At 35.8% G+C, this 26,182-nt stretch overlaps 1 protein-coding gene across 6 annotated transcripts in view; it reads left to right on the forward strand.

The window, feature by feature from the left end:
- pcdh15b (protocadherin-related 15b) overlaps positions 1-26,182 on the forward strand; it is a 760,133-nt gene that overhangs the window by 710,599 nt on the left and 23,352 nt on the right. For all 6 annotated transcript variants that reach the window (XM_039771647.1, XM_039771665.1, XM_039771655.1 and 3 more), the window contains 3 exons: positions 742-830; positions 10,046-10,222; positions 16,906-17,124. In XM_039771647.1, the coding sequence (XP_039627581.1) occupies positions 742-830; positions 10,046-10,222; positions 16,906-17,124 (485 nt within the window). The remainder of the gene's footprint in view (positions 1-741; positions 831-10,045; positions 10,223-16,905; positions 17,125-26,182) is intronic.

A 26,182-nucleotide genomic window follows, 5' to 3' on the forward strand; every position in this document is an offset into this window, starting at 1 on the left:
TATCTCCGTTTAGTACCCTATCTCACCCAACCAATACAGGCCATCCCCTATCATCATGTCTAAATACAGTATAAAATACAACTAGAGAAGGGGGCCCAAAATATGTACCACCACACTGTGGGTTTGGCTTCCAAGGCTCAGTTGATTTAATTTTCATTAGGGGCTCCCCAACTTTTGGGCCCCTAGGTCTGTTCTATGACAGATTATTAATTTCTTTTGCTCAAGTGCCATTTTTTTATTTGAGGCACCCGACACACAAATACAGTATGCTGCCCCTGGTGGTGGCATAAGTAAAAATGCTCCTCCTAGGGTATATTTGTTTCCATCATACATTAAACTATCCCCATCTTTGTTTTTTCTTATTCTCTCTACCTTGCATTTTTCTCTTTAAACTGCATGGCCATTACAAAACTATGCCATAAAAGTAAAACAGCTTTTTAGGAACATAATTTTTTTTCACATTATGTGAAGTTAACAAAAACAGGTACTTTATCTTTTAGCTTAACAATAATTGGGAAATTTTCAAATGATTTTTAGTAAACCTTTGCAGAATGATGTATCTCGTACCCACAGGGCTTTTCATCTAGATTCCTTTAATCCCAGAGATGCCTTGAAGACTTTTGAATAGTAGTATAAGTCATTGATCTTTATTACAATAAAACAGTTGTTATGACATTTGCAGTACAGAAGAATGTTATAAAAGGCAAAACCAATATTATTTTTTGCTCTTCTGTATTTTAGGTCTCTGTGGTCAACCAGTTGGATATGCAAGTGGTTGTTTCAAATGTCCCTCCCACTCTTGTTGAACAGAACAAAGATCAACTTATTGGGTAATTAATTGATTTCATCTCATTATTTTAAATGTCATTAGGTGCACTGAATTTGAAATTGTTAATTGGTTATTATATTAAACTTTTTTTTAAACCTTTCCAATCAAGCACATGCTGTATGATGATTATACTAACGTTTTCATACTGACAGTTGCTAACAGAAATTCACTACAGGTCAAAAGGTTTAGAACACTTCAAGTTTTCCAGTTTTTCTTCAAATGTAATCAGTTGAAATGCAATGAGAGACCTAAAATGGTGTAAAGGTAAGCCATAAACTGCCAGGAGTTTAAATTTAAAGTTTAGGCTAGCACAAACTGGGGAAAAAAAGGAAATTTCAGAATATTACAAATGGGCCATCTTCAGGGAACAATTAATAGGTTACAACCTACAGAAGTTCTCCATCAATTAAAGTAAATTAAGCCTTGCAAGATGAAGCAAACAATTTGCACATGTGTACCACCTTGAAGCTGTTGTGCTCTGAGATGGTTATCATCCAAGGTAGTGACCCCCAGAAAGTTGTCTTCTGAATGGGCTGTGACTGTGTCTGCCAGACCTCTTCTGATCAGAGTTTCTTCCAATTTCCGATTGCCTTTCGATTGTGTGGGACTCTGTACTCACTAATTTTTTTTGCAATTTCTCTAAATGAAAGGCCTACACTTCTAAGGGTAAAAATGTTCTGTCTCATTTCATTAGTCAATTTCTATTTTCTTGCCATTGTCACTAGAATATTCTTCACGTATCATCACAATCTATTCCAACTGTGCTTTAAGACAAATAGAGGGTTTTTAAGTAATCGACAGAAGTTGGGACACATGTAAATTGTTTGCTTCAACTTGCAAGGCTTAATTTACTTTAATTGTTTCAGAACATCTGTAGGTTGTAACCTATTAGTTGTTCCCTGAAGAAGGCCCATTTGTAATATTCTGAAATATCCTTTTTTCAGTTTTTGCTAACCTAAACTTTAAATATAAACCTCTGGCAGCTTACTCCTTACTTTTTCACCATTTTAGGTCATTCATTGTGTTTCAACTGATTATATTTGAAGAAAAGGTGAAAAAATGGAGGTGTTCTAAAACCTTTCATTGGTAGTGTAGTTAAATTGAATTTAGTAATGTTAAAATGTAATAAATAGTGTTACTGTAGTTATTCAAAACCAACAAATGTAAGTTTACCGCAAAGGTATAAATTCTAAGAAAATTCTGCAGGTGCTTAGTGTTTCATTCAACAGTAATAACAGTTGCTCTTCATGAGCAGAAGTGTTATTTTAAATATTATTGATGGTTCACTTGTTTGTGTTAGTGTAGAGTTTGCTTGTTCTTCTGTCTGTGTGGATTTATCTCTGACATCGACAGGGTAGGTTAATTGTCTCACTCTTGAGTTTTGTTTTTTCTCTTTTTACACATTTTTTTTAATATATATGTCTACCTAATCCTTTTTTTAATGCTCAACAGTGCTTTAGCTAAGTAACCAAATTCAAAATATTTGTTCTTTATCGTTTGGATTTACTTTCATCTAACCTGGGGTCTTCCCGCTACCCCTCCTAATCAGCCTACATGGATTCCTGCAGTACCTGTTTCAGTGGAATTCACCTTAGCACACATATCTATCACCCGATTTCTCAGCAAATTTCAGCACTGTTATTAATAGCATAAGTTGTTATAAAAGTCGCATAACCTGGAAAGAACAAAAATAGGGGAAAAGAAGTGGGGTTTTCAAGAAAGACAGAACAAACTGCGCAGTTCGACCAATTACCAACTTTTATAATGGGAAAAGTTCAATCGCTCTGCATGTGTGTGCTTTCATACCGATTACAGAGATGTGTGCATTTTGGCATTTACAATTATTGACCAGGCTGAATGGAAATGATTTGGATGACTAATTGACAATAGATGGATTTGGTGCACCAATTCGTTTGGACAGAGACACAGCCATCCACCAGTAAGTTACACAGCAGAGGTGTCTGCTTTTATACAAACAAATAATGGTGTAAAATGGCAGTGGTTAGAGAAAAACTGTGCACGAAAAATGTAGAACCTTTACTCTGTCTGTACTCCATTTACCTGCCCAGAGAATTTCCACACATTATCCAGGACAATGGCGAGTTGTTAACTCCATCTCCAGAGTGATACCGAGGCTTGAATCGCTGTCTCCTGGCTCTCCAAACATAATTTTAGTAGACTTTAACCAGTGTGCACTGAACAAAACACTTTGCAATTTTTACCAATTTGTCACTTGCTCTCAACTCGTTACAACTGGATGCTTCATCAGTGCCACAGGAACATCAAAGGCGCTTACGAATCGGGGGCAAAGTCACCACTGGGTTCATCAGATTGTTACTGTGTCCAACTTATTTCAATCTATAAACCCATCTTTAACAGAGAAAAGCCGGAAATCAAACAAATTAAAGTCTAGGACAAAGACACTGTTGAGTGTCTGCATGGCAGTTTTAAGTGTACTGACTGGTCAATGTTTGAAAAATCCTGTGCTGACATTAAAGAAATGACGGGCACTATAAGTTGTTACATGCATTTATGCAAGGACACCTTAATACCCACAAAATCAGGCAAAAATAACCTAACAACAAGCCGTGGTTTACCAAAGATCTAAAACAATTGGTTACCTGACAAAATAAGGGATTTCAACATGGAATATTAACAGAACAGAAGGAATTATAGAAGGAGGTGAAATGTGAAATAAAGCAGGCAAAGCTGAAGTATGACAGGATAGAGAATGAACTGTGGACTTATAACCTGGACTAATCATGGAATGGCATAAAGAAGATGGGGGGCATTCATAAAAAAAAGCAATAATCGAGTTTAACTGGCAGGGATCAAAACTGATTATCAGTTGGCCCAAAACTTGAATAAGTTATATTCAAGACTTGAAACACTGGATTTTGCTTCAGAAGTAAGTCAGTAAACAGGCGGAGGACTGGAGCCAGGAGTCAGCCCCTCTTTGACCAAAATGATGTCAGAAAATTCCTAAAATAAATAAAAATAAAAAAAAGCTCAGGGCCAGATGGATTAAGTGGTTGTCTGCTTCAGAGGGGACTAGGCAGTCTAATGGTCTGGAATCCCTACAAATTTTATTTTTTTTTCCTCCAGCCGTCTGGAGTTTTTTTTTGTTTTTTCTGTCCACCCTGGCCATTGGACCTTACTCTTATTCTATGTTAATTAATGTTGACTTATTTTATTTTCTTATTGTGTCTTTTATTTTTCTGTTCTTTATTATGTAAAGCACTTTGAGCTACTGTTTGTATGAAAATGTGCTATATAAATAAATGTTGTTTTTGTTGTTCATTACTGTGCAGAGGAGCTCTCTCCAGTATTCCACTCCATATTTGAAATGTCCATGGATTTACAACAAGTGCCCAGCTTGTGGAAACAGGCAACTGTTTTTCCATTGGCAAAAACTGAACACCCCAAAGCATCCATTATTACATTTGGTTTTATCTGTTGCTTTGTCAACCTCAGCAATAAGAATGTAAATCATCTTAACGACATAAACATTTGCAGTAGAATTACTAGTTCAGAGCAGACCTCTATCACTGAAATATATTGCAAACAGGTTAGAAAGAAAGCCAACTCAATTCTATCAGACAGTAGCCAACCTCTTTTCTCTAAATTCTAGCTGTTGCCATCAGGCTACAGATTTAAGTCTCCAAAGGTAAAGAGCATCCATTTTAAGAACTCTCTTATTCCTAGAGCTATAAATATTTTAAATTCTGTTACCTCTAGGGATGCTGCTAAATGTTAAATTCTGCATTATTATTTTGTATACTATTAAAAGTAATTATGCTTCTTTGTATTGATCTTGAGTGTGTGTTTATGCAATAACATTGGTTGTCCAATGTTGTGTCTTTGTTTATCTGTTGGATCTCTGTAACAATGTCTTGTGTTTTTGTATTTTCCTGATGCAAACAAATTTCCCTCTGGGATAATAAAGTCTACCTACCCTAAACTAGCCTAATTGTTTACATTTCCCATATTCAATAAGTGTTGCTTTGTGTGATTGTAGAATATGTAATGGAATATTATGCCATTCTGCATTTATTTCTGCCTTGCTGCCTGCCATTTTCAAGGAAAAAATGTCTTGAAATGTGTGGACAATTTATGACTAGTAGTAAAATTTTTGATTTCACCCATTTTCATTTATACAATTACACTATGTCAATAAAGCAATTATTTCATTTATTCATATAGTGTGTGACGATCGAATGGCATGCTTTACAAGAACTAAATCTGATAAAAAAATAGAAATATATGTAGGGTGTTTGTTAGCATGGCACATGCTTTTAGAGGAGAATTATTCATTCACTTATTCATTTTCCAACCTCAATTATTCCAGAATAGGGTAACGGAGAGCTGGAGCATATCCCAGCACCATTAAAAAAATGGCAGAATTCAGTACTGGATGGGACATCAGTACATTGCCAGAAACACAAATAAATTCTAATACTATTGCTGCATGGTGTATATAAGCATCATTGTTACGTTTTCCTAAATACACAAAAAATAATTTAAAACTATAAATCCTATGTTTAAATTCCCATGTAGTTTTGCTACATATATATGGTATATCTGACTTGTTTTTTTGTGGCTTTTTTAATTCTGTAAACCATTGTCATTTTCAATAGAACAGTTTCTCAGCAAAATGTATTAAAAGCCCTGTGCAACTCTATTAATTGGATAATAATTCCCAATCCTTGCAAGTTAAAAATCTGGGAGGCATTTTAGAGAGATATTTAGATGCAGTAACCTTGACTTTTAAAATGATTTCAGAAAACTAATAAACACCCACATGAACACATGGCTGCCTCAAGCAAACTTGGACTTCTGCGCAACTGATTTATAGCAACCCCCCATTTAGTGCTTACCCACATATAAGACAGATTAAGACATCAGCGTAGCTTTTTTATAGCACCCCATTTGTATGGCTTCACCCACAATTGGACAGCTGCTTCAAACAAAGAGACTTACTAGCTTCGCAAGCCAAATAATCGTCTTTAGACCTTGGCGTCACTGAGCACCTAGGTGACATACCAAAGCAGGTGCCCACTCACTGCGTTGCCGCCTGTTGAAGACATTGCATCTCAACTGCTAACTCCTGTGGGAATATGGCAATCATCCAAATTAGACATTCTTGTCATATTTTGGCCCAACCAAACAATATGTATGCACTGTGCAAAAAAGCAACATTTAAAAAAGACAGTAAAAACAATAGGAGCAAAAAGGAAATGTATTTAAAGAGGTGTTTTTGAAAGATACTAATGTAAAGGCAAGTAGCGGTGCAAGGATTTCATAAAAGGGTGGGCCTAAATTTGTTGCTAGTTGTTAAAGATGTATTCATTTAAAAAAAAAAACAGTGTGGAATCTTTTTTTTTTTAGTCTAGTTTTTGTTAATGCTAATTTATATCCACTTACAAATGGTGAAAATAAAGCAAATTCCTACATTTTAACTATACTAACAAGATACAAGCCCTTTGCAAGACACACATGCCCAAATAAAATCTGTTATAATCTGACCAGTAACATTACATAACAGCAAACAGACAAATTACTGATTTTGGCAGTACTTTTAATTTATGCATTTACAAATTGCTGAGTGTTACATGATACATGTTTTGAACATGCCTGATGAATATGTATTCGACTAAGTTATCACCAAAATGGCAAAATCACATATTTTGGTAGCCTGTATTCCTGCGAAGGTGCAGGTGGGATCCATGCTACCGGGCTGATAACATACCCAAGGGATGAGTCAGACAAATGAGGACACACATGCAACAGCAAGGTTGTATGTACATAAGGTGAAATAATGCCTTTATTAAAATCCAGCAAAACAAAGTGTCAAAATAAACAGTGCAATGCTTCATCCATTAGAAATAGATAATCCAATATCATGACAGTGAATTTGGAAGTTAAGATTCAAATAAATACATCCATAAAAACAAGGGTGAAACCTGGCAGGAATCTTCCATTTAAATCACAGTCCTGATGCTTCCTTTTATAACTGACGCCTTTCCAGCTTATTCTATTCGGATCTTGCAGCATAGAGTGATGTCTTCCAACAAGGCAAAAGCAACCTGCAGTCCTGCTCGTGTCCCCGCCGCTCCTCCCATGGCAATCCATAGGGCACCAGCAAGCATCCACTACCTTGACTCTTGGTGCCCTTGCCAGCAAAACAGGAGAGTCCTCAGTGAGTAATGCATTGCAATCCTCAGCCCCCATGGGTGCCAACCACATGTACCTTTCCTGTGGGCACCATTCCTGTCCACCTGCTTCCTTCTTATCAAATCAGCTCTCACTCACTCTTGCCCATCTCTTCCATCCTTTAACTTCCATCCTCTGCTTTCTCTAAGCTTTTCTTTCATTTCTTTCATCCCCCGTTCCATGTGGGCTCCTTTTAACTCTGCTGCCTAATTGGGTGCAGGTACAAGGAGCAGCCTCCTCCATGACTCCATTGAGATGTTGGACTGATCCGCCCTCCTATGCACATGTGTGTGGTGCAATCAGCCTGCACCACAATTAACCACAGACCAAAATGCACACCTGCACCCAATTGGAGTCCTGCACCTTTATAAGGACATGATTATTTATTTAAAAAGTTGCCTTGCACCACAGGCCACTCATCACAATGCTGACCACATCACTTTATTTGCTGTACCAATGAAACGCGAAGCAGCATGCCTTACCAGCTGTAACAGAAGTTGAAAGCTTTACTACTGATGGAGTTGGTGGCGGGTGAACACCAGACAAATCTCTGACCTGGCTGATCCTTCAACATTTGGCAGCTGTGTGTTTGTAGATTTTACAGAACATTCATAGTAGTGTATCCAACAAAACAACTAGCAGTGGGGTTTTATTCTTGCCATTGGGGCATCAGGAAAATGTTAAGTGTTGACATCAGATTGTTTTGTAGTTCTGTTAGTTTGCAGTTGCTAATAAAACCTGAAAGGGCTATTTGTCAAGACATTGTTCACATTTTCTTGCTTTGCTTATGTTTCCCTATAAAAAAATCTACCAACATTACTAGTAAATTACATAAGTTTAGGATGATATGCTCCTGTTAATGTTGCATGTTTTTGACTGTGATTAGTAAAATTTTAAGTCAGTCTTATTTTCTAAACTTTTTTAGGTAGATGTAGCAATGTTAATTTTCTATATATATACGAGTTGAATGAACACTTATAGGGATAAAGTAAGACAAGTAATTTTGTTGTGTAGGTTTATAATTAATATTTTGATCAAGGGAGATGTACGTCAAAATGCATGTAAATGCATTTTTTTTGAAAAAAATAAAAAAGCCAAACTCCAAAGCATGGGTAGGTCAATGAGCAAAGTCAGTAAAGTGTCTCAGTCCTATACTGACACCACGCTTGGTAAAGATACAGGTGATAATGAGAATGAGTCCCTTTTAAGCCTAGACCATAGCCACTTAAAATGTTTCTTCAGTCCTCAGACGTCTTTTGCCTTGCCAGTTTCACTTGGAATGAAGACATCTTGCCTGGGTGATGCTGAAGACCTTCTCTTTCTCTTTCTGTGTTGTGTGTATCCCAACTTTAAAGGCCCCTCCCAACGTGAAGTTAAAGTGATTACTTAAATGATCAATAATCTTAAAAACCACTCTTGTGTTTACATTACGAAATTGTTTTATTTTCTCAGGCTGATGCCCACGCCAAGGTTAATTACCCCAAGCTGATAAATAAGCTTGCTTTTGGACATTCCAAAGAAATTATAATTGATATGTCTGGCAGTCTGGAATTCTAAAAGAATGAAGTACAAGATACAAAGTTCAAATCGATAAAGATTCAGAGTTTAAATCAATACCTAGCTGTTTGCACTGCTATTAGTTAAAAGATGCAAAGTATAAATTAAAGATTTCAACAGCTAAAATTGTAGTTTGCTTGAATTTGAGCAAATCATCTTTTGTATGGTTTGTTTGACAACTTATAGCAGTTTAGATAGGGCTTGTTGTGACATTTGTAGTTGTTATACTTGCTTGTTAAATCAATTCTTATATTATCTTACTTTTTTTAACTCACAGTTCAGTATAGTAAGTTTGAACATTTATTAAAGAAGTGTTTATTATGGCTTGCTCCCATCACCATGCACCTATATTAAAATATTTTATCTATTATGGTCCATCTTATAGTCACGCAAAGAACTTTATAGTGAAGCTATGCCCATTTTGTCACTACTTGAGCATTCTAGATCATATTTGTTGCACTCCAGCCATCAAAAAAGGAACCTGAAATGGGCTGAGAGCTTGTCCTGGTCGTCCATTAGCCATGTGAAGAAACTACACCCTTGTGGTGAAACGTTTACAATCAAAATTTTGTTAAGGACTGCAAACATATCAAATGGTGTATTCATCCACAGGAAGAATTAAATAAGGGACAGGACAAAATAAAATAGTGCATTCACCCTGGATTCTTCTCATCTCCCCCAAAAAACACATGAGTACACCCCATGACACCACACGCATGCACATAGAATATGCTGTTAGCTACATGTTGCATCATAGCAACCAAGCTGGGAAAGGTGCTATAAATAAAATGTATTATGATTATAAACTTCCTTAGGGCTATACAAAGAATAATCAAAAATTAAAAATTTATATAAATGTCAAGATTCCCTTTTAATTCTTGACAGCAATATAGTCCCAAGTCTTCTTACTGAGGGACACTTTTCTAGCCCATATTGGTTAAAATATCACAACTTTACTGTAGTGCTGCTGATAAAAAAGGTTTGCTCAGAATGCAATAATAGATGATATCAAGGACAATCCCAATTTATGAATCTTGCCCCCAAACAAGCAAATGTGAATATTGTACAGAGAATGTGCTTTTTATAATCAGAGGTCAGACCAAACATTTTTAAATTAATTCTAGAGAAATGTACAAAATGTTATTTACAAACATTATGCTCTTCACATCTCATGTCAACCAACTGAGAATTCTTAAGAATTACAAGTGCTGATCACTGTCAAAAATTAGGGCTTTTATAAAGTTTACAATAAACCAATGTTCATGGTGTTTTATCCTGGCTGCTTAATGTGGCATTTATCTGATAAGTGTGTAATTCAATGGAGTGCCACTTTAGTACCAAGCTATTGACCTATATGTACTTTGCTTCTATAAATTTGTCAAATCCACTTTAACAGAGGCTCATTGTCTTTGAAACTGAACAGATATTTCTTCCTAAATCCTGCAGAATTTTGGAGCGGTATGTTCAAGATCAAATACCAGGAGCAAAGGTTGTGGTGGAATCTATTGGACCTCGTCGATTTGGGGATGGATTTGCTGAGGAGGATTACTCAAAATCAGACCTCATGGTCTATGCCATAGACCCATTAACAAACAGAGCCATATCACGGAATGAATTATTTAAGTAAGTTGACTTGGTAACAAGTGCTGTTACTATTCTGTCAATATGATTGTGAAAACATTTTTTACCTTTTTCATATCAAATCAAATTACACAAAAGAGATACAAACATTGTGAACATAAAGAGAATTTTTGAATATCTGTTTTGGAGTGCATATTCTCAGACGTATTTAGACTTTAGGTATCCAGTAGGATATTATTGCCTTTTCAGTAGTAATATTCAGGGTATAATAATCCACATATAGAATGCTTTACTCAGTATGTAAAATATAAATTTGACAATAAAGCATAAGAAATTTTATTTTGGAATTGTAATGATGACTCAGCAGCTTAAGATGTTTTGCAGGTTCCATAGGTTTGAACCTGCATTGATTTTTTTAAATGAAAGCTTACTTCATTCCATGAATGTGTTAGCATGCAAATTGTAATTACGTATACTGCCTGTGATTCACAGGCTTTACCTAATAAGCAGACAAAGAGTACTGCATATTTTTGTGTCACCTTCAGACTTGCTTAGAAGAATATTCTTCATTAAACAGCATCATTAAAGACATGAAGCTGAGTCTTCTGGCAGTTTTCTGGATGTTAGTACCACACTGTTTCTGGGCCGGCTGATTTATGCAGCCCAAGGGTACAATTAAGGTTAAAGCACAGTATTTTTATGTTTAGACTACAACAATGACCTCTAGTGTTTAGAATAAAAAAAGCAGTATATCGTACAGTGTATTTTCATTCCTAAGGCACCTGTTTTGCTGTTTAACAAAATCACATGTGGAAGGTAGTTTCTATAAAAAGCTGATTCACCAAAATATTTTTGTCTTTTTCTATGTAGTATGAAAATTGAGAATTTTGATAATGAAAGATTAAAGACTGTATTAGGAATCAAGGAGTACTTAAGTTTTACTCAGGAATCCAGCATGAGCTTGAATCTTGTGCCCAGGTCATGTCCATGTGAAGTCTGCATGTTCTCTGGGTTTTCCTTCAATTCCTTGGACAATGTGCAATTCGGGTAATTGACCCTTTTGTAGGTATGGGCATACGTGGGCTCTGCAGTTGAGTGACAGAGCTTTTACTGTGCACAACCCTAAAGTGGATTCAGACAGGTTATGTTAGGTTTTGTATTAATAGTCTGAAAATTAAATATTTCCCTATATTTTATATATAACAAATAACCAGATTATAATCTACCATTCTTAAATAATAATGGTTGTAGAATACATTTGAGCATTGCTTATGTTTATACTATGCTAATCATGGTGCCATACAGTGGTGATGTGCTGAATGTTGAATAGCATATAAAAGTAAGAACTTCACAGTGCTGTGTTCACTTTTTAATAATGGCCCTATAAACCTACTGATTTTTTTAATTAGCAGTTAATACTTAAAATCTATCCATCTATTGGGACTAGGAAGGGGGAGAAAGAGAGCAAGCTATCTCTATTCTATCGTTTTAATCCATATAATTATAATTACCAACGTAACAATACACTGCATGAAAGTAACCCCTGAAAATTGCAAATTAAGGTCAAAGCTGTCTGACTTTTGGTTAAGACTACAAAATGGCATCAAAAATTCAGAATCAATGTCTCCAAGACAGGACAGTTAACTTTGTGAGCTGGAATGTTAATGCCTGAATCACAAATTAAAAAGAAAGAAAGTATTCTCTCACCTAATAAGTCTAAATGCTAAAATAGTATTTTTACAGGAGACCCACTTATTAAGCAAGGATCAGTTCTACCTGCAAAATGACTGGACTGGCCAAATGTTCCATTCCAGCTTTACAAAAAACACTAGAGGTGTGGAAATTCTTATTCATAGAACAATCTTATTTGTAGTATCAGATGTTGTATCTGATCCTGAATGGAGATACATGATTGTTATGGGTAAGTTATTTAATTATATAGTGATTTTGATAAATGCTTATGCACCCAATGTGGATAATAGGGAATTCATGCAAAATGTATTTGCATCCATTCCCTTTGTGAACACTCATAAAATTATAATGGCTGGGGATTTTAATTGTGTTTTAAATCCAGACCTAGATAGGTCTCCTGTCACAGGGGAGATGACATCAAAGACAATTACACAATTTGTAACTGACCACAACTTATCAGACCCCTGGAGATTTCTAAACCTAAATTCAAGAACATATTCCTTCTACTCACCAGTGCATCATTGCTACTTAAAAATGGATTATTTTTTTGTAGATAACCATTTCTTACCTACAAATAAATCCTGCAAGTACAACGCTATTGTTATTTCCAACCATGACCCTCTAATCTTAGAGATAAAATCATTATGCCCCACATACTTATCTCGCAGATGGCGTCTTAACCCACTTTTATTAGCAGACGAGAACTTTACAGAATTTATATCAAAACAAATATATATCCTCAGAGGTCTCTGCAGGAATACTCTGGGAAACCCTGAATGCCTTCTTAAAAGGACAGATTATCCCTTATCTTTCCCACAGAAATAAATTGGAAACCAAGCAGGTATCAAAGCTAACCAACGAAAACTAGAATAGATCGAGAACCTACAAGGTGTCCAAGTGAGGCTCTTCATAGGAAAAGGCAGGCTCTACATTTAGAACTCAACCTCTTGACAACTAAAGAAACTGAACAACTCATTTTTAAAACAAGACATCATTACTATAAACACGGAGAGAAAACTAATAAGCTTTTAGCTCAACAAATACACAAGCAAGAAGTTCGCAATGCAATCCCAGCAGTCTCCGACACAAACAGAGATAAAATCATTGACCATAAAAATATAATGCACACATTTAGAGACTACTATAAATCCTTATACTGAGTTTAAAGAAAACAATACACAATCTAATGCATTTCTGGATGCATTAGAGATACCACAAACAGATACTCTTAGTGCAGAGGAATTGGATAAATCATCGGCGCTATCAGAATTATTAGATGCTATAAAGTCACTTCAGAGTGGGAAAACAGCAGGCCCCAATGGCTTCCCTGCCGAATTTTGTAAGAAGCTCTCCACTCAGCTAGCTCTCCTCCTATTAGCAACATTCAGAGAAGCTAGAGACAATAAAATTGTACCTCAAACGTTTCTTCAAGCATTAATCACCGTCTTTCCTAAACAAAATAAGGACATATTACAATGTGAATCATACAGACCAATTTCACTTTTGAATAATGATGTTAAGATACTCTCCAAAGTCCTAGATAGAAGGATGGAGAAAGTGCTGTTTTCAGTAATATCACAAGATCAAACTGGATTTATTAAAGGCTGATATTTACCGTCCAATCTTCGACGCCTGTTTAATGTAATATACTCACCCGCAAAGTCAAACATCACAGAGATTTTATTATTGTTGGATGTAGAAAAAGCATTTGACATGATTGAATGGAACTACCTTTTCACTACATTAGAGAAATTTCAGTTTGGCTTAACATTTGTGGATGGATCAAACTACTGTATGCCAATCCAGAAGCTTCAGTTTGTATTAACAACATTAATTCAGACTACTTTAAACTAGAATGTGGTACCAGACAAGGATGCCCCTTGTCACCACTACTTTTTGCAATCGCCATTGAGCCACTGGCAGTTCGCTATTGAAATGCTTATGAGTTAAAGGGGATTATCAGAGAAGGACTTGAACAGAAAATTTCTCTATATGCAGATGATATGGTACTGTATATATCAGACCCACAAAATACTGTGCCTGCAGTCCTAACCGCACTAACAGAATTTCAAAAAATTTCTGGTCTCAGAATTAAATTGACTAAAAGTGTGCTCTTTCCAGTGAATTCTCAAGCACACAATATTAGATTGGACACCTTCCCTTTTATCATCTCAGATCAATTTAATTATCTAGAGGTAAACATCACAAGCAAACATAAAGCTCTTTATCAACAAAATTTCGTTGTCTGTGTGGAAAAAATCAAGACTTGCATAGATGGTCAATCCTTCATCTCACTTTAGCTGGAAGAATTAACATTGTTAAGATGAATATCCTCCCTAAACTTCTCTTTTTATTTCAAAATATTCCAATATACATAGATAAATCATTCTTTAAGAAATTAGATTCAACCATAACCACATTTATTTGGAATTCAAAACATCCACGTATCAAAAGAGCGACCCTACAAAGGCCAAAGACAGAAGGTGGCATGGCTCTACCTAACTTTCAATTTTACTACTGGGCAGCAAACATACAACATATAAAAACCTGGACATTGACACAAATAGATGAACATATACAGGCTTGGTCTGCAATAGAAATAAAATCCTGCAGTTCCACTTTGTATTCCTTGCTTTGTGCCCCAATAAATGCAAATGATCACCAATATACTAATAGCCCAATAGTGCTTCACTTACTCAGAATATGGAACCAATGTAAGAATCATTTTAAGATAGAGAATCTTTTATTGGTGGCACCTCTGCACGAAAACCACCTTTTTCAATCCTTACAAACATATGCAGTTTTTAATGTCTGGAAAACATTTAGGATTAAATCGCTTAGAGATCTGTACATAGACAATGTCTTTGCATCCTACGAACAATTACATTCTAAATTTAACTTTCCAGCAACACATTTCTTTCACTATCTTCAAATTAGAAACTTTGTTAAACAGAAACACCTCCCTCTATGCTGGAAAATATATTGATCAGTTCCAAGCACTTAGACAGCATCTCTGCAATTTCTAAAACCATTTTACAGTCCCTCCCTTTCAAAGATCCAAGAGGACAATGGGAAAAGGATCTCTCCCTCAACATATCAGAAAAGAAGTGGAAAGTAGCAATGCAGAGAATTCACTCGAGCTCCATATGCGCAAAGCATATAATTATTCATCTCAAAATTATATTTCAAGCACATCTGTCTCACTTAAAATTGTCCAAAATGTTTCCAGGGCAAGATCTAACCTGCGAACGCTGTAATCAAGTTCCAGCCTCACTGGTCACATGTTTTGGGCCTGCACCAAATTAACTCCACTCTTGACCAACATTTTTAAATGCCTTTCAGACAGCCGTGGTGTCACAATCCCTCCTAATCCACTAACAGCTGTGTTTGGTGTACTCCCAGATAGCCTTAAAGTGGAGAAGGACAAACAAACTGTAATTGCCTTTACTACACTACTGGCTCACAGACTTATCTTGCTCAACTGGAAGAATCCTAACTCTCCTCTTTTAAGTCAGTGGGTAACTGATGTTATGTACTATTTCAAATTGGAAAAAATCTAATTCTCACTTAGAGGATCTGTGCATAAATTTTTCAAAACCTGGCAGGATCTAATCAGTAACATTTTAGAATAAGCTTTTAAAGCACTGAGGAAGAAGATTCTCTTTTTTTCTTTTCCATTCATCTGTATTTACTTATTAATTTATCTATTTACTTATTTTTACTAGGTTTAAGTTTTATTCCGCTGCCCATGCTCTCTTTCTCAGGGGTAAAGGTTGATTTGTTTTCAATTCTATTCTTGTAAAATTGATGTATTTGTATGTAATGTTGTGTGATTTCAATAAAATCAATAAAATTATAAAAAAAAAATCTATCCATCTATCTACTTTCCATCCCATCTCAGTCTAATTGTCAGAATCAAGGGGAGAAGGAGCCTATCTTAGCAGCACTGAATGGAGAGTAGTAATCAACCATGAATGTGGGACCAGTCTGCCACAGTATATAATTATGCCCACATCCCCACAAAGCCAGTATTAGTCCCAAGCTGGGATTTAAACATGGGCTTCTGGAGCTGTAAATGTATATAAAAATTTCAGAATAATTCTAAAGTGATCAATTCAAAAATAATGCATTTCATTTATGTAAATACATGTTTTTAGTGTGATTGTTATAACTACTAATAAATGCAATTTCATTAATTAGGATGAAAATGCAGAGTCCTGAAAATGTGTTACTATTTATGCTGGGATATTCAACTTAATATCTTTTAGAAATGTTCATGACATTCTGGAAAAAGTAACAGTTGAAATGTCAAGTGAAGCAAAATCTCACATTTTATGCTTGTCCCGTGGTATCGTTTGCAGTTTTGAGCAGTAATACAGTAACAGAAAACCATCTTATAAGACGTCATACTTCACCATTTATTGAGCTTTCCTCTTAAAAATATATTTTAGATTGTCCTTCATAAGCAACAAATGTACAAAAAATGACATATACAGTAACATAAGAACATATTTACGAATAATTGTTTTTCATTTAATAGAAATGCATAATATATTTGACATAAAAGCATCAGACCTACTTAATCCAGTTCAGTGTTACAGGAGGCTTGAGCCTATACACGTAGCACTAGATGCAAGACAAATGCCAACCAGAGTTCACCAGTCCATTACAGGGTACTCATTGAAAAGCTTCAATAAGCTAAAGGTTATTCAGTACTTATTGAGTAATATGTAGCATTTTAATTAAGCACTTTAAAATTGCTTGTTTTTAGGACTCACTTAAGTCTAATTTGGTAGATCACTTTATGCTGTGTGCCTTAACCTCTGGAAACTGGGAGAAATCTATATCCAACTTTATTATGGTTTATTATGATCAAAGCAATAGTATTTAAGTGACAAGAGCTTAGTGTGTTTCATTTGGTAGATGCAAGTAGATAAAGGTCCAGTAGCACTGAATCTGTTAACAGATCTATTTTTAAAATTGCTTTTAAAATGCTAACTTCACCAGTTTCCGCTCATCTTTCTTTCTTTCAGATTTCTCGACGGAAAACTTCTTGATATTAATAAGGAGTTTCAGCCTTATCTAGGCCAGGGTGGGCGCATTTTAGAAATTCGAACTCCTGATGTGGTGGCCAGTGTGAAGAAAGCGGCTCAAGCAGTCGGATACACAGAAGGTGCCTTACTTGCTCTGGCAGTGATCATCATTCTGTGCTGCATTCCTGCAATTCTAATAGTTATGGTCACCTACCGTCAGTAAGTAATTTTCACAATTATGCACATTGTTTATGAAATTAACTGCAAAACACAATTCATACTTGCATACTGATGAAATATTGTTATCCTGTAGAACAACAAAGGTAGCAAGATCTATTATGATGAAATTAGTAAAATATGTGGAAAAGTCTACACATTTTATTATGTACCCTATTTTAAACTACTGATGCTACAAGCTTGTTTTTAGTCATTCAATTTTCTTTTTTTTACTGACTTCTGATTTTTAAAGAGTAACAAATCTTTATATATAATATGATATTGTGGCTGTTCATTTGTCTGTCCAGGATTTTAAATCACCTGTAGCTCGCAAATCGTTTGACCTGTTGACCTGAAATTTGGTACACATATACTACATGACGTCTACTGTCTGCTTTCGGGGTGATGATTGACCTCCAAGGTTATTCCTCTTTTTATTTTTATTTTATTTTATTGTAGAATTAATTCTTGGTAGCAGCCAGCAGGGTGGCCTTGCAGTACATGCGTATGAGCTCCGTTCTCCTTCCTTACCACTAGGGAATCTGGTAATTGGGAGCCCGAGATTCCCGGACATTTTTGAAACTGGGAACCGGGAATGGCCAAGCTCGCATATATAGTGTGTAAAAGTGTAAAAATCAATCAAGAAATAACAGAGTTATAGTTGAAAATAATTAAGTGGCACGGTTTTTTGACCCACAGTGTAGTGTTTTTCAGATTGATTCAGTCAACCAGCAGTAGTCGTGAGTCTCCCGGCTCCCACTAAGACTGAGCACAGTGGAATGGGAGGAGTCTGCACTCGGCAGCTCACAAATGCCAGGACAGAGCAGACTTCATTGATGTCTGTCAGACAACAGCTTTGAACAGCAACTTGAAATTGCAATGCGTCAGTCTGTTTCATCCGCATTATCTGTGCCAAGAAACTTGCTATCACAGAATGATGACAAGAAACTGGATGCATCAGTAAAAGCTGAAGTGGCGGTGTTTCAGAGCAACGCAAGCACAGGCGTTGTTTAGAACAAGTGTATCAGTATCTGATCAAGTAGATCGCGTTGAATTCAAAAAAATTTTTTTTTAAACGTTAGTCTATCATATATCCTCCCTATGGCATTTGCCACTTGACTGACATACAGTACAGGGCGGCCAGTCCGAGATCTCTTTTCTTCTAACACACTGGTCATCCCACATACACCCATACAGTCAGAATGTGATTCAGACTACAAATGCCATGAATGTAATTACCACGATCTACATGCTGTCAAATAAACAAACCACACGCAGTGGCTTCGCCTCTGACGCTGACGTGCAGTGAGTATGTACGCCTGATGAGCCCAGAATTAGGGCTAAACACGTGTTGCATACTCTTTGCATTATTTGACAGTAAAACTTTGCAACATACTATGATCTGCTTCTCGCAACTGAAGAGGGCAGCGTGGTGGATGTTTGCCGACACAGGCGTTACCTGGTAGGTAACCACCCATACAATCAGATTGTGATTCAGACTACGAATGCCATGAATGTAATTACCCCGATCTACATGCTGTCAAATAAACAAACCAGACGCTGTGGCGCAATGTAAAGGGCAAAATACGTGTAGCGTACTCTTTGCATTATTTGACAGTAAAACTATGCAATATATATATATCATTTTTAATGTAGGTAGATCATTTCGACCTGGTCATTTTAAAAGTAGCTGGCAAGCCGAAAAAGTGTGGGCATCCCTGAACTAGATACATGTACTTATATGACAGCATGAACTGCTTGTAGATAAGGTTAGTCTTTTGTTGATGTCAACATATTGCAGTAGTTTTATTAAAAATAAGTGTCGGTCGTTCTAAAACTGTTCACATGTGATATGCCCCTGCACTGTGTCATCCCTGGGCGCCCGGGATTCCCGGGAATGACATGCGGGATTCCCGAATTACCGGGAATAGATGAACCCGTCTGGGAATGGATTCCCTACCTACCACGTTCACCGTCACTTCCCCTACCTCTTCATATCCTAAATCATTCTTGAGCCATATTGAAGACTTAAATGCCAGCTTCAGTGAAAAGTTACAGAAAAAGTACTAAGTAATTGCAACACAAACACTGACTTTATCAGTTTTAAAGCAAAAAGATGCCAACAAAAGAAGAGAAGAAGCGGGCCGCTAGGGTGGAGAAAAGAAGCAATGCTCAGGAAGCAGCAAGTGCATCAACTTCTGAATAAGCCGGTGCTAAACATAAAGAGAAAGAGTATGAAAACTAGGAAGCTCAAGTCAAGCGGATTCACTGCACGTTATTGTGCAGTGTGTCGTTAATGGTCATTCATAAACAATCCTATTATACATTTTTAATTTAGTCTCCCTAATCAGCATGGTCTCACACACATACATATTCCTTATTGCAGCTTGGATTATTTTTAATTATGCTGAATATGCACATTTCACTTGCACAATATTTCAATATTAGATTAAATTTAACATTTTACCTGTATTAAATTTTAAACTCCTAAGAAAGAGCTAGTGACACAACTCAACACTGAAGCCAGTTTAAGCCCTAACCTAGGTTAAATGAACAGTTTCACACTAACGCAGATCTCAATTTTAATAAAAAATAAAATTATCATCTTACAAAGGGTTCTGGGCTGTGCCTGAGTTTGCCTTCACTGACCATGAATTAGAACAAGAGTTCCCAAATTGGTCGATATTGACCCCCTGGGTTCGATTTGAACTTTCTAGGGGTCAATAGTTTCAATAAAAAAATTTGGGAGTCGACGATAGCAAAAATAGACCCCCTTACTATTGCTATTTGTTTGTTACTTCAAAATATCTATGATTCCAATAGGTACCTAATTAAGAATTAAAATAATTAAAAAAAAAAAACAGTTTTTTGATAAAAACACATTACATACCAAACTTACGAACGAAAAGGTAAAATATGTCATTAAAACAGTCCCACGTAAGAATGCATGAAAATGTATCAAAGCAAGTGTGAACATGAAAAACCGCTGCATGTGACTAGGGGGTTGACAGTTTTAAAAGTTTTTGGTAAAGGGGTCTGCAGCCGAAAAAAGTTTGGGAATTCTTGCATTAGAAGAAGCAGGTTCTGCAATGGTTGAGTGCAATTTGTGAGCCTTATCATCAATGCAGAATCGCATTACTTAATAAGCATCTCCTTATAATATTTTGTGATCCCTCACCTGAACATACCACATATTGATACACAATTTATAAAATGGTAGGGACTGTAGCCGTAAAGCAGACTTCATTTGCAGATTCATTTTAAGAAATTTACTCACTGAATGTTTTTCCATGTAAAGGCATTTTTATACAGAAAGGAAGCCAAGTGTTTCATTATATTTTGTAATGTGTAACTAAATTAGCTTAGTTTTAACCTTGCCTTGCCCTAAACACATTTCATTTAAAACAATGAAGCAGATCTATAACTGTCAGCTTAGGTTTTGGTATTAGGAATGTTCATTTAAATTAAAGACACTGTTGGCTGAAAGTAGCATTTTCATTTTTTATTTTACCCAGAGATTTATTCTAAGAAGTAAATAGTGTATTTTTATTTGTTTGCTTACTTAGCTAAAGTAGTACCCCAAGGCATTAAGTTATGACTCATTTTGAGCCACAATGCTTTTACTATTTATAATCCAATTATAATGCGCAATGAGACAAACACTGTTAATCCTTGAAGTATTTTATTACTGCTATGCCTAGGATGCCTGTATTTTTGCTTATTGTTACTTTTTTATTCCATTAATTTGGATGCAATTTGATATTTTCCATTTTAAGGTAATACCGAGGGTCACTTTCCCAAGGCATATCAGCATTCTTCCCGTTAAACACAGCATGTCTTTTTGCATGTAGTGTGTGGTATAGGATATTACAACTTATTTTTCATAGCTTGCTTTTAACATATCTGGTTTACTCCAAATACTCCAGGTAAGGGGTTAGGAGTGATTGTAAATCAAAGGCCATTCAAGAGACATACAAAACTTTTCGCCCATAATGGAATAAGTTGAGGGCTTGCCCAAAACATTTCATGACATTGCTCATGGGTTGGCTCTTGCTCTGAGTAGAGTAGAGTAAAGTTAGACAACTTTAAATGAGATGTCAGTTTTCAATTAATTTTTTTTAGTTATATTATGAAATGCTTGTCAAATATTGGACTTAAATGTTTATTAAGTATATTATTTTCTTTCTTTGACAGTTTATTTAAATAATCACTTACCCCTTGTTCTGTACAATCGGTAAAGGGTAAAGATCTAAATTTTAAGTGCACTTTTGTTATACTTTTACACCAATATATGTTCCTGTGTTTGAGTGACATGGGCAGATGGGGAGTGTCTGATGATTGCATATAGCGCCGAAGTTACTGCTCTTTACCATTCTCTCCTCTGCATGTCCTGGAGTACAAAAGAAACAGCATACAGCAACATGCGGGGACTGGCAGGAACACTCAATAAAACTGAATAAAAAGAAAATCAAGTGACAGTGAGATACGAAGAAGGCAGCTTCGCCAGCGTTTGTGTGTCAGAACCCTTTGGGGTGCGTTAGTATGCATCGTGGTACACTGCAGAGCTATAGCGCGTCTTTATGTGAAAACAGCCGTGTCAGATGGGGTTGTATGGATTGATTCTGAACGCGACTGAGAGAATGAAAAGTGAATTAAAAAAAAACAAAACTAACCTTTATAAGGATCATAAATTACACCGGCTGTTACAGACTGAAATCAAATGTATGCTTTTATTCTAAAATAGTAAGACTAAGAGCAGTTTACTTCTCAAAACGGAATACTGCAGAATCGAACTCACGACCTTTTGATTCCCAGTCAGTAGCCGCATGAATTGCGCCACCGAGGCGGTCATAATTAGTAAGAGTCAATATCACAGGTTAAGGCGGCTTTTTTTTCTCCAGCTATATTTTTGAATAAAAGCGCAATTGTTGTCTTATATTTGTAACTTTTGTGAAAATGTTTCTTTGATATTTGGACTTCAGGCTTCATACATTATATAGTTTATGCCTACATTTTGTCATCTACTACTAGAATATAAAAAACGTTTCTGTTTTAACAATGTGTTTACACAGATTACTGTAGAAACGGAACATACATGAAATGCGTGTGTTCCAAATAACGATCTATTATTTCCACTCTAAAACTCCACTTCACTCCCAGATACTCAATCAAGGCATGGGCTTGGAGAAGTTCGTGCACGTTCTAAATTGGTGGGGGGATGGAATAGCCGGCTGCTTCTAGCTTCTCTTTATCAGCACATTTAGAAGACAAAGGACGCTGGCGGAGAGCTGTGAAGGGATTTAAGAAGCAATTTAAGGTGGGACAGATTTACGAGTTTTTTCGTAGGCTCTGGTAATTCTAGTGTTAAATGTATGTCCAGTTGAATTTGTGTGCGTATAAATCAGTGATCCTGAATCGTTCTTCTGACGGTGTTTTGATGCTCCTGTGTTGCGGTTCTTTTTGACATTTGCCCTATGTATACCGCTGGGCATAAGAAAGAGTCAATGACATCATAAAGATTTGGGGCAGCCACCCGTATATTGTTTTTCCCTGCTGCAAAAGTTAGATTTAGAAGTGGCATGATGTGCATAGAACAGAGTCCAGAATAGAAATGATTGCATGGAGACAAGATGGCAGTTTTAACTGATCAAATGGGAAATGACATCATCGGAACTGGAAGTGATGCCTTCATGCCCAGAAGGGACATCTTCCTGACCATAAATGATGTCATTGTCGGTCTAAGAACAGGAGGTGATATTTTCTTGATGTCATTGTAAGCGTCGGAACCAAGTAGGATTTCCCGAGAATGGTCTGCAAGAGACTGAGAGAGACAGCACACTCTGCCACCCCTAGGTCTTTAGCTGTTTCCCATGCACACATATGTGACAATTTATATATATATATTGAGTAACATTTCTAGAGCATGTCAGAATTTATCCATGAATATTTACAATGTAAAAAATATTGGGTGTTTGTTTTAAAGGAGTCTCCAAATGTGATCTAGCGTTAAAACAAAGTTCATTAGCTTTGCCCTGATGCATACCATTATTTGTGTATATCAAATGATAAATATACTATAGAAACCAGTCATTCACAGTATTTTTTAATTTACTTATGCAGTTCAGGGTCACTATGAGCTAAAAATTTTTTGAATCATGTCTGTTACAATTTGGCAAATCTTAAAACTGAATTCTAATAAAGTGTACAATTATGCAAACTCAGGAGAAAATCTTCATAGCATACACACTTATTTTAGACAAATAAATGTCTAAAATGTAAACATTATAACTTATTGTAGCAAAGACTTAATTTTGTTTTGCTCACCACAGTTTTATTGCATGGATATACCATTGATTTTTTCTTTGAACCACTTAAGAAAAAAAAATCCATGTAACAAGCATTCAAAGGAGTGTGCTTAGCTAACCAAAGAATAAGAGAAGTGCACAGCTAATAAGACCATTAGCTGCAGAATAATTGGGTGTATTTTTGAAAAAAAAAAAAAAAGTAGGCTTTTCAGAGAATAAGGCAGCTGCCTGAATCTAGACCAATTGACTGTTTGTAAGGATTGGTCACAATGACATGAATAGTCAAGTTTAAAAAATAAATGTGCCCTTCCTGTTGACAGCCAACAAAGCAAATACATGTTCTGTATGTTTCTGTTATTCAGATTTTTCATGTAGATGAATAATTTTGTAAATAATAACTAAACATTCAGGCTTTTGGCTATTTGGACATCATGATTCTGACATTAAATGATGTTTGTCTGTGTGCTTTTCATGCCTACTCTATTCCTATACTCATTTTATGTCATTCCTGCATCCATGTAAAACTTCACCAGCAAAATAGACCCACAATATTGTTAATGAAAAGATGATGAGTCCCACCAAAAACTATACTGTATATACTATAGTATAAAGTTCACACATACACATACATACAGTATATATCATGGGGTGTCAGAATACATAAAGTTTAAGTTTTAATATAAAAAGTAAATTCTGACAATATAAATCCACCATCTGATATACAAAGTCACTTTTGGAATATATACAATGAAGTTCTTAATATACAGAGTGAAAAGACACATTTTTAGTGCCCTCTGGGATCCTAATACAGTACAGTGAATTAACTCACCACAGTTTTATCAGGATTATGCTTCAAATAAGATGTCCAACACTATGTACATGTTGTCTTTTTAGACCACAGATATTTTTTATGTGGAAAGGGTCACTGACCTACTGAAGCTTGGTACTACTTTAAAAAAAAAACAAACACAATTATGACTGTGTTATTTTTCCAAAGTGACTGCGTTATTTTACAATTATATTGACTGCTTACTGTCAGTGTTTTGTGATCGCTAAAAATGATGAGTGCCTTGTATTTAACCAACCATAACTGTTCTGACATTAAATTTGTACCTTTAGTGTTAATCATTGTACATCATACAGATTTTTCATCTGGGCAGAACGGTATCTCAGAGGTTAAAGTCTTCAGAACTGCAGTGCCACAACATTATTTTGCAGAGCTGCTGCACCATGACATTGTGACCATTTTAGGATGTCAGTTTTTGGATGAAAGTTAAGGCTAGTGGTTAGTGTAGTTAGGTGAATGGCGCCTTTGGCTCAGTGCATTTTTAAAATACAACATCAGTACAGATTTAGAATTAAAATTTTAGGATGGATGTTAGGATTAGGGGTTAGTTTGATTAGAGTTTAGTGTGAACAGTGTTCAGTCTTCAGGTTGAAAAAAGGTTGAACATTCTCCAAATCACATAAATTGCCCAGCATGAGTAATTATGGGTAACGGTTGACAATTGCTTGTTTTAGGATTTACTACTGGAAGCTTGTTATTAGGCCAGAGTGGGTTTGTGCTGTGGTTCCTTTCCTGCACTTGATATTAGAAGCCTACTGTAGGCACCTCTAACTCAAGCCTGTTATTAAGTTAAAGAGATTCACAAAATTAATGAATAAACTTTCAGTACATTCTGACAATCTCTCTGGAAGATAACTATTAATACACTGTTTCATTAAAAACAGGTGGATATCACTTGTGAAAGCACTTTTCCAATTTAGTTTCAGTATAATTTTGGATATTAGTTTAATATGCAAAATACATATAGGTTATCAAATGACATTAAAGCATAAAACAAATTCTTTAAAATGAAATTACTGTATATGTAAAAGTCTTTAATATATAAGAAAGTTTCAAAAAGCATAGAAAATTGTATTTTTATTAGGAAATGCTGGTGGAAGGGTTACACAATGTTTATTGCATCAGTACAGATGTCCACAGTCCTAAATTTACATTCCGAAAATGACCCATTTTGTGACTCTACTTCATGTGCACCTCATATTTGTATGTTTTTCCTCCAATGTCCTAAAGATGTGCCTGTCAGACTGTTTTTGCATGTCCATTTCTCAAACCTTCTTTTCTAGTTCTTCCCAATAAGAAGCTGATGTCTGTCCCAGCACCCAACACCTAAAGAAGTAAGGCGAGAAATAGCTTTAGGCCAGGCATCTGCAAATTGTCCCATGTATATATATGATTTTCCAGAGCTGATTCCACTTTTCTACCCAGTGATGCTAGAATAATCTCAGAATTCTGTTACCATGAATGGTAAAGGCAACTGGATAGTGGATGTATGTAATTACCACACAGCACATGTAGGAATAAATGTATCTTATTAATTGAGAATGATTGAAGTTTTCAGTATTTAATTGTAAAACAAGTTTGCACAATCATTTCTGCAAAGTAATTCATGTATACAATGGGGAGAACATGTGAACACCATGTACACTTTGACCAGGCTAGCAATTAAAGCTGAAGCCCTGGGACTGTGAGAAGGAACAGTAGCTATAAACTACCATTCTGTTGACATTAAGACATTTGTTCTAAATAGTATGATTAAAACTAAATGTATACATTTAACATCAGTTTGTTTTTTGCTGCTTGATTGCACGTTACACAATCAGGGCTTCTGTTCAGGACTTCTATATTGCAGCGATGGTAAAGTGTGTCAAATAAAGTGTGTCAGGTGACACAAATAATGTGCCCAAAAGTG

This window comes from Polypterus senegalus, chromosome 1 (assembly GCF_016835505.1).
Source record: "Polypterus senegalus isolate Bchr_013 chromosome 1, ASM1683550v1, whole genome shotgun sequence".
NCBI lineage: Eukaryota > Metazoa > Chordata > Cladistia > Polypteriformes > Polypteridae > Polypterus > Polypterus senegalus.